Genomic DNA, 10241 nt, shown 5'->3' on the forward strand with positions numbered 1-10241 from the left:
AGCTATTTACAACTTTTCAGAAGTGTCCAGATCAACTAGCCCATGTCAGCTAACGTTTTCTAGCTAGGTTTTTTTAGCCCATAGATTTTGTTGTAATGTTCGAGTCACTCAAATATCACACGAATACACATTAGACATGGCAAAATGTATGGAATTGCAAGAAAATGCGATTTAAAACGGCAACATTTTCTCTGCACCCCATGACAAAATGTGTAGAATTGTAGGAAATAAGCTTTAAACCTGCAAAGTGTTCTCTTAGCCAGCAAGAGGGATGTGAACAGTTTGTGGTGCGCGCAGCATGGGGGATGAGGGATGTTTCCCAATGCTAGAAGGGGGGCCTGAGTGAAAAAGTTTCGGAACCCTTCGTCTCTAGACCCTCTACAGTTGCATTCAGATATTCTCCCTCCATTCATGCCGTGGTCCATTCATATTACCCAGACTCTCGTCTCTGTACAATTGAGAGGCTCCCAATGGACCTGTAGACTCAGTTAGTCTTGGGGCTTTGCAGTCACGACACACACACACATACACACACAGCTAGCAGGGTCCCATTAGACAGAGCCACACAAAGGGTCCCTGCGTCAGTACTGTAGCCCCCTGGCGCTGGCTAAATGTTATCGGCCCCTGGCACACGCTGGTTATTCTGTCACGGCCATACATACAGAGACCGAGAGCTCAGATTGACATTCAGCACTCTGAATACAGACTAGACTGCTTTCCGCTCTCTGAACCTATACAGACAAGGCCCTGCTGGGATTTAGCCGACTCGCAGCACACACATACACACATTTGCGTACACACACATACACTCAGTAACACACACGCACACATAGGTATAGTGTGTAGTCACTCAATGGCCTGAGGTTCAAGGTTATGAGTCAGACCCTTAGTCTGTGACCTATACTAACCTGTGTGTGTGTGTGTGTGTGTGTCCAGGTCTATGTCCACCCCGGGGAAGCCGGACGTGCCCTGCTCTCTGTACATGCGGGAGCTACAGGGCTTCGTGGGCCGTGTGATGGCGGACTACTTCCGCCACTTCCAGTGTGTCGACTTCATATACGACAACACGGAGAGCATCGCCCAGCGCTGCATCACACTGTTCATCCGCCACGCCAGCCTGCTGCGCCCCCTGGGGGAGGGAGGCAAGATGAGATTGGCGGCTGACTTCGCTCAGGTGAGGAGAAGGGCTGTATGTGAGGGTATTATCGGTATCTCTCTCCGTATCTGCCTGTCTCTTGGGTTTTCCTGTGCATTTTGAAGTTCACCAAGTAACTCTATATTCGTGGTCTCACTTTCTTCTCTGTGTTTCTAGATGGAGCTGGCCGTCGCTCCTCTCTGTAGGAGAGTGTCTGAGCTGGGGAAACCCTACCGCCTGCTGAGATCTTTCAGGCATGTTACTACATCACTGCTTGTTACACATGTATGACGCATTAGTGACACATAGTTATTACATCAGTTATTATGCACAACCTATTCCTGTTAAACCTTTGAGATGGGGAGCGCCTCAGTAGCAGCGGTAGTTTACAGAGTGAGAGTGGATCTTAACGAAGATGTTAGTCATTATTGGAGGGTTAGAGAGCTGTAATTCTCTCGGTCTCCCTGCCGTCTGCCTCTACTTAGACGCTAGGGTAATGGTTTAAAGATAATGGGTAAAGGCTAATGGTGTCACATAATGAACACGTTATTTAGGCTAGACACCTCAATGTAGCTGAGACATTTTGTGTGTGTGTGTCTGTGTGTGTTGTAGGCCCCTGCTCTTCCAGAACAGTGAGCTGATAGCCAGCAGTCCAGCCGTGGGGGATCTGATTCCATACAGCACCCTGCTACACTTCCTGTTCACCAGAGCACCGTCTGAGCTCAAATCACCTCACCAGGTACAGACACACACTATATATACAAAAGTATTTAGTCACCCCTTCGAATTAGTGGATTCGGCTATTTCAGCCACACCTGTTGCTGACAAGTGTATAAAATCGAGCACACAGCCATGCAATCTCCATAGACAAACATTGACAGTAGAATGGCCTTACTGAAGAGCTAAGTGACTTTCAAAGTTGCACCGTCAAAGGATGCCACCTTTCCAACAAGTCAGTTTGTCAAATTTCTGCCCTGCTAGAGCTGTCCTGGTCAACTGTAAATGCTGTTATTGTGAAGTGGAAATGTCTAGGAGCAACAACGGCTCAGCCGCTAAGTGGTAGGCCACACAAGCTCACAGAACGGGACCGCTGAGTGCTGAAACACAAGACCTGTTCGTCGGAAGCTTCATGAAATGGGTTTCCATGGCCGAGCAGCCGCACACAAGCCTAAGATCACCATGTGCAATGCCAAGCGTCGGCTGGAGTGGTGTAAAGCTCGCCACCATTGGACTCTGGAGCAGTGGGAACACGTTCTCTGGAGTGATGAATCACGCTTCACCATCTGGCAGTCCGACGGACGAATCTGGGTTTGGCGAATGCCAGGAGAAAGTTTGGTGGAGGAGGAATAATTGTCTGAGGCTGTTTTTCATGGTTCGGGCTAGGCCCCTTAGTTCCAGTGAAGGGAAATCTTAATGCTACAGCATACAATTACATTCTAGACGATTCTGTGCTTCCAACTTTGTAGCAACAGTTTGGGGAAGGCCCTTTCCTGTTTCAGCATGACAATGCCCCCGTGCACAAAGCGAGGTCCATACAGAAATGGTTTGTCAAGATCGGTGTAGAAGAACTTAACTGGCCTGCACAGAGCCATGACCTCAACCCCGTTTAGGATGAATTGGAACACGAACCAGGCCTAATCTCCCAACATCAGTGCTCGACCTCACTAATGCTCTTGTGGCTGAATGGAAGCAAGTCCTCGCAGCAATGTTCCAACATCTAGTGGAAAGCCTTCTCAGAAGAGTGGAGGCTGTTATAGCAGCAAAGGGGGGACCAACTCCATATTAATGCCCATGATTTTGGAATGACATACTTTTGGTCTTATAGTGTACCTACAAACTGCTATACACACTTATCTATACTGATTCCAATCGTCATCTTTATCTTAACGTTGTACTAATTCTTCCTCTTTCACAGAGAGCAGAGTGGTCCATCGCTCGCTACTCCCAGTGGCTGGATGACCACCCTTCAGAGAGAGACCGCCTCACACTCATTAGGTAACTGCAGGAGAACGACAAGTCTTATAGCCTTTGAGACTGCTGGTGGGTTGTTTGGTATCACTCAGAGGAGTGAGTGAGCACCCTCTTGTGGTAAAATTATGAAATTCCCATCAGTTCTATTGGGTATTGTGTCTTTAGCAACGCCATCTCCTTCTGTGTGTACTAGGGGTGCTCTGGAGGCCTACATGCAGAGCGTGAGGGCTCGTCAGGGGAAGGAGTTCGCCCCCGTCTACCCCATCATGGTCCAGCTGCTGCAGAGGGCCACCAGCGGAGCCCAAGACTCCAGGACCTGAGGGAACTACCGCTCCCATGATGCAACTGTCTGCGTTTCACATGGGCATGGAGAACGGCTCCGTGAAGAACACATCCAGATATTATGAATGTTATGACTATAGAATTAGAATTTGTAGAACAGACATGGCTATGAACATCCTTAGCCTTTTTAATGGTCCACCCAACAGGAGTTTCCATTATTGATATGACTTAAGGGTTGCTCCATTTCTATGGATGTGATAAGGAGCAATTCAAACATTCCAACTGGAACGCCACACACCATGTTGTATGCACATTTCTGTTCTGCTAATTCTATAACTGTGCCACAGAGGGCAACACAAGGGGGAAGTTACCTGTGCTTCATACTAGTGAACGGGGAAATAAATGCTTGCTAGTTATTGGTAGGGGCTTTACTGGTTTTAATGGTTAACCTAATTTTGTTCTATTAAATGCTTTGTTGTGAACAATAATTATCATTATAAGGAATGATTGATGGTAGGACTTTAATAATAGTTAACCTAATCGAAGGGCCTCATTCCAATTTATATGGTGGAAATTCAGCTTCATTTTTATTTAAATGCCGCAGATGTCGGCTCATTGGGAAATTACCTTTAGATTAATAGCGAGCTAAATGTAACGCTTCAGTGATATGGATTGAATAGAGCCCTGTCTATTAAACTGACAATCTCTTTTCCCCTGTCTGGCCTATACAACTGTTCATATGTTCTATCTTTAACGATGTACTGTGGGTCTAAAGCTCTACGGTTGTGGTTCTAATAAAACAAGTTAAAGAAGTTGTTGTGCCTGATAAGAGGGCTCCCTGAGGAAGGCTTGTATCTTGTCCACATAATTGTGCCGACGTTTGTAGATGATTAAAATGACTGATGTGATCTTCTTGCCCACCTCCAGAGGTAGTCCCGGACAAATTGATTGGTTGGATGAAAGGTGAGAGTCAAATAAAATAATTGCCTTAGGCAGGTTGGATGAGGGGCATTACACGCAGGTTACGACCCACATGGTTGTCAGTTGGAATCTGTTGTCCAACGTTAACTAATTATATTTCTAAGTTAACTTTGACTGAACAGCTTTAAATATGTTGGGTACATTAGGATAGAACGACACCCTTTCTCAAAGCAGGTATATTATAACTGGTTACACCTTGCATTAATTAAATGTGGTTTTCGTGATATGATCAAGGTTTTATCATGGGGTGAATTCATTAGTGCAAACAGTAGCTAATCTTTTTGCAACAAATGAGCACAATCACAATTTGGACAAGATCAGGACTGGCATGTTTTTCAATAAATAGTATCTTCCATTCATTCTCCTTGGTTTGGCTGAGTTATGTAAACGGTCAGAATTTTCTTTTTTTATGTATCACCCAGTACCCACAAGGCAAAATGTCAAAGATTAGTTTTACAAGGATAGGGAAAATATTTCCACAGCTTTATTTGTACATGCTTCATTGTGAATGGAGCATGAAGTACTTACACATTGACACAAACAGACATATGATAAATACAGGAAGTAGTCTTTAAACAGGCCACTTCCATTGGTTGACAGGAGGCTCTTCAATCAGTGGTTCCCATGGTTTCCACTCCGCCATCTTCCTGGATAGTGCCAACTCACACTCCGCCTGGAGGGAAGAGGAAACTAGTGGGTCAGATAAAGCAAGGGATGTAGGATAAATGGGGAAGAGAGATACAGTATGCGGGAGGTTTTTGAATGCTTCAAAATAACAATGTCTCAGTAGCCGTGGTTACACCTTGCATTAACATGGCTGTCGTCATCCAATCAAGATGATCAGATCGAGATGAGTCTACACACGACAATAAAATGTGATTCATATCTGCCCACTTCGTCCTTATTGTGACCAGATTCCCTGGTCCCTCCCTGTATGCATATTAATCCGACCTACCGTTATGACACAAGCTGTATAAAAGACAGAAAACAGCACGCTTTTATAATCAATAGTTTTATACTCATCATTAGAGCCTACTTTTGTTATCCAACGATTTAAGACTGGGCGTAACGGACTACTGTCCCGATAACCTCGACTTGTCCTGCAGCCATACAAATAAATATTCAGAGAATCCCTCCTATCCCTAAAAACGTCACAACACAAACAATCTGGATGCGTATACAAAATACAATTATTGCACAGTATAAATACAAATATCACTAGGCCCTAATGCACACAGTAAAAACAGAAACAGGTTAAGTTACAGAGTAGGCTACAAAGTCCATCTCTGAATGGCACAACACATTATCCAAACAGGTCTGGATAGGTTTGTTCTTTACGCATCATTGTTTACATACATGATCTTTATATTATTGTAAATAACCTTTAGTATAGGCCTAAACAGTACCAAAGGAATAAAAAAAAAGTGACATGCTGGGAGAATTATCATGGTTTAGTTTCCTCCAAATCATTGATAATTCACTAACGGTACCGCAACATGTTCCGGGTAGAATGTGTGATCACGCTCTCCGCAGCCGATGCGAGTAAGACCTTTAAACAGGTCAACATTCACAAGGCCGCAGGGCCAGACGGATTACCAGGACGTGTACTGCGAGCATGCGCTGACCAACTGGCAAGTGTCTTCACCGACATTTTCAACCTCCCTGTCCGAGTTTGTTTTAAGCAGACCACCATAGTGCCTGTGCCCAAGAACACTAAGGTAACCTGCCTAAATGACTACCGACACGTAGCACTCACGTCTGTAGCCATGCTGTGCTTTGAAAGGATAGTAACAGCTCACATCAACACCATTATCCCAGAAACCCTAGACCCACTCCAATTTGCATACCGCACCAACAGATCCACAGATGATGCAATCTCTATTGCACTCCACACTGCCCTTTCTCACCTGGACAAAAGGAACACCTATGTGAGAATGCTATTCATTGACTACAGCTCAGCGTTCAACACCATAGTGCCCTCAAAGCTCATCAATCAGCTAAGGACCCTGGGACTAAACACCTCCCTCTGCAACTGGATCCTGGACTTCCTGACGGGCCACACCCAGGTGGTAAGGGTAGGTAGCAACACATCCGCCACGCTGATCCTCAACACAGGGGCCCCTCAGGGGTGCGTGTTCAGTCCCCTCCTGTACTCCCTGTTCACTCATGACTGCACGGCGAGGCATGACTCCAACACCATCATTAAGTTTGCAGATGACACAACAATTAATCATGTTAAGGTGTTAAAACAGAATAAATTGAATCAATCCTAGTCATAATCATGATATGCCCAGAGGGCACATCAAAGTCACAAATACCAGTCTTTGGCCAGTCTGATCAACGACAAGACAGCCTATAGGGAGGTGGTCAGAGACCTGGCCGTGTGGTGCCAGGACAACAACCTCTCCCTCAACGTGATCAAGACAAAGGAGATGATTGTGGACTACATGACAAAGTAGTCCCCATTCTCATCGATGGGGCTGCAGTGAAGCAGGTTTAAGTTCCTTGGTGTCCACATCACCAACAAACTAACATGGTCCAAGCACACCAAGACAGTCGTGAAGAGGGCACGACAAAACCTATTCCCCCTCCAGAGACTGAAAAAGATTTGGCATGGGTCCTCAGATCCTCAAAAGTTTCTATAGCTGCACCATCGAGAGCATCTTGACTGGTTGCATCACTGCCTGGTATTGCAACTGCTCGGCCTCCGACCGCAAGGCACTATAGAGGTAGTGCGAACGGCCCATTACGTCACTGGGGCCAAGATCCCTGCCATCCAGAACCTCTATACCAGGCGAGGTCTGAGGAAGGCCCTAAAAATTGTCCAAGACTCCAGCCACCCTAGTCATAGACGGTTCTCTCTGCTACCGCACAGCAAGCAGTACCAGAGCGCCAAGTCTAGGTCTAAGCGGCTTCTAAACAGAGTCTACCCCCAAGCCATAAGACTCCTGACTATTTGCATTGCCTGCATCCCCCCCGTTACACTGCTGCTACTGTTATCTACTATCATCACTTTAATAACTCTACCTACATGTACATATTACCTCAACTAACCGGTGCCCCCGCACATTGACTCTGTACCCCCCTGTATATAGTCTCGCTAATGTTATTTTACTGCTGCTCTTTAATATTTTTATTTTTATTTTTTATTTTTTTCATATTTTTTTTTTTTGTACCCCCTTTTCCTCCCCAATTTCGTGGTATCCAATTGTTAGTAATTACTATCTTGTCTCATCGCTACAACTCCCGTACGGGCTCGGGAGAGACGAAGGTCGAAAGCAATGCGTCCTCCGAAACACAACCCAACCAAGCCTCACTGCTTCTTAATTAACACAGTGCGCATTCAACCCAGAAGCCAGCCGCACCAATGTGTCGGAGGAAACACCATGCACCTGGCGACCTTGGTTAGCGCACACTGCGCCCGGCCCGCCACATGAGTCGCTGGTGCGCGATGGGACAAGGATATCCCTACCGGCCAAACCCTCCCCAACCCGGACGACGCTAGGCCAATTGTGCGTCGCCCCACGGACCTCCCGGTCGCGGCCGGCTGCGACAGAGCCTGGGCGCGAACCCAGAATCTCTGGTGGCACAGCTAGTGCTGCCCTAGACCACTGCGCCACCCGGGAGGCCTAATTACTTTTATTTCTTATCCATATTTTTTTTTAACTGCATTGTCGGTTAGGGGCTCGTAAGTAAGCATTTCACCTGTTGTAGTCGGCCCACTAATAACATTTGATTTGATAACCTATAGCAAGACACGTGGTCAAGCAAAGGCTTTATAAAGGAATAAAGTGTCAATCTAAAAGTAGCCCGAAGAGTCCATCGTAATTTAAGCCTTTGCCTATTGGACAGTAGCCTACACAAACTATGCACCTTTACTCATCAGTTTGGACATCTTCTGCACTTTATTGATATCTGAAAAGGATTGCATTATAATATGACTATTATTTTCATATCTGATATAGCAACTGAAATAGACTATTCACCACCTGCCAATACATTTTTACTTCAGTTTAAATTCTGGTATTACAGTCCTTGGCCTTTCTGTAGCCTATGATGTTATTTTGCGCTGGCATTGGATGTGAGAACGGGAGAACCCTTTTTCTTTCATTCGGGACAATATCTCAAACATATTTTTCTATATTCCAATTTTAATCAGCGCTGGACGCACAGTGCCAGTTGGCACTTGGTTTCTAAAGACCGTGATCTTAATTCAACTGACCGTTTTTTTCTGAGAGGCCGAAACAACAGTGACGTTAGCCAAATTTATACGCTTTCGTTATTCGGATTTGTTTACACTTTTTATTTTACTTTACCAGGTAAGTTGACTGAGAACACATTCTCATTTACAGCAACGACCTGGGGAATAGTTACAGGGGAGAGGAGGAGGGATGAATGGGACAATTGTAAACTGGGGATGATTAGGTACCCGAGGGACAGATTGGGAATTTAGCCAGAACACCGGGGGTTAACACCCCTACTCTTACGATAAGTGCCATGCGATCTTTAATGACCATTTTTAGTGATCCACTTCAAGGATATCCGCACAAAATGCTTCATCGACTACCTCCAGAGGTGGTTTGTAAGAAATTATCACAATCAGATCACAATGTGTCTTTTGATTGTCTACACCTGTCAACAAATGTGGGCCCAACCCGAATTTGGACACGATCAGGACAACGGACGCATGTTGAAACCAGGTATAAACAGGGCTAGAGAAAGCAACTCTAGGAGGAAGATACAAAGCAATGAAAAGAGTGTGAGGCTCCTCTCTGTACCTGGTGAATGACCTCCTCGATCTGACCACAGTTGATTTTCTTCTCTAGTTTCTCCACATCAGGCTCCTTTCCATTGAAATGAAGACAGAACATGAAAGGATCTATATGGATTTAAACACACAGATGCCATCCCAAACAATGTCTCATAACATGATATCAAATATAAAAGTCAACAAGGGGATCACCTCACAGAGGTTCATACAAGTTCAAGCTAATACATGAAATCAGTCACAATGAGGACTGGTAGGAAGGGTTTTCTACTGTGTTAAACTTAACGTGACCGTGGTTGGAGTGTAACTTACAGCTTTGATAAGGTCAAAGCGGTCGTTGACAAGCTGTTCTGTGTACTTTCGGTAGGCTGCGTCCTGAGGGATGACCTGGAGAGACGCCAGGATCTTACTGTACAGGATCCTCAGGCGCTGAGGGGACACACACACACCAAAGTTACATTTAAAGACAAAAGTAGTTGTGGTCTACTACTGCCGTTTGTTATCATTACGGCAGCTACACAACTACTAAAGCTGTATATTATGGTCATTACTGGGGACTCACCTCATGAGGGTTGTGGGACACGGCCAGTCCCACCAAGCCTGTTGTCTGGGGGAAATATTATACACAATGAGCTAGCAAGCGAGACTACATAGTTAACGTTAGCTAGTAACGTTAACCTCCTGGGTAAAATAGTCATACGGCATTCAGAAGGAAGGTGGAACATTACAGAACGTTACAGAACATTACAGCACGCCATGTAGCTTTGAGTTCGCAGCGTGTCAGCCATGTAAGTTGCTTGTCAATAGAAAGCGACAAAGCTCATATCAATTGTAAAGTCAAAGGACACTAACTGAATTAACAAAATCACATTACATTTTCACAAAATCAAAATCATAACATGACCTCCACTCGTACCTTTTTCAGAACACCAGCCATGATTTTGGGCGCAATGGATTCTGGGTCACTTCTGTCGAATAAAAATGACGTCAACACGTCCTCGTTTTTTCAAAATAAAAGCTCAACATGTTTGATGGTAAGTGGACATGAGTCCTCTTATTCAGTAGCCTAAATACATGTTATTAACTAACGGCTCCTACAATACA

The 10241-nt window shown here is 45.1% G+C and overlaps 2 protein-coding genes across 2 annotated transcripts in view; one reads left to right on the plus strand and one right to left on the minus strand.

The window, feature by feature from the left end:
• Positions 1-4728, plus strand: part of LOC139534219 (conserved oligomeric Golgi complex subunit 5-like) — an 89411-nt gene extending 84683 nt beyond the window's left edge. The window contains exons 18-22 of the mRNA XM_071333157.1: positions 937-1174; positions 1313-1389; positions 1748-1874; positions 3051-3130; positions 3300-4728. Of these exons, the coding sequence (XP_071189258.1) occupies positions 937-1174; positions 1313-1389; positions 1748-1874; positions 3051-3130; positions 3300-3426 (649 nt within the window). The 3' untranslated portion in view covers positions 3427-4728. The remainder of the gene's footprint in view (positions 1-936; positions 1175-1312; positions 1390-1747; positions 1875-3050; positions 3131-3299) is intronic.
• A 103-nt stretch (positions 4729-4831) lies between these two features.
• LOC139534223 (NADH dehydrogenase [ubiquinone] 1 alpha subcomplex subunit 5-like) lies at positions 4832-10189 on the minus strand. Its single transcript, XM_071333163.1, has 5 exons — positions 10054-10189; positions 9700-9744; positions 9450-9566; positions 9148-9213; positions 4832-5042 (listed from the first exon to the last, which is right to left on the minus strand). Exons 1-5 carry the CDS (start codon positions 10072-10074, stop codon positions 4941-4943), a joined length of 351 nt encoding a protein of 116 aa, XP_071189264.1. The 5' UTR covers positions 10075-10189; the 3' UTR covers positions 4832-4940.
• Between the last annotated feature and the right edge of the window lie 52 nt (positions 10190-10241).

Source organism: Salvelinus alpinus, chromosome 11, assembly GCF_045679555.1.
Source record: "Salvelinus alpinus chromosome 11, SLU_Salpinus.1, whole genome shotgun sequence".
NCBI lineage: Eukaryota > Metazoa > Chordata > Actinopteri > Salmoniformes > Salmonidae > Salvelinus > Salvelinus alpinus.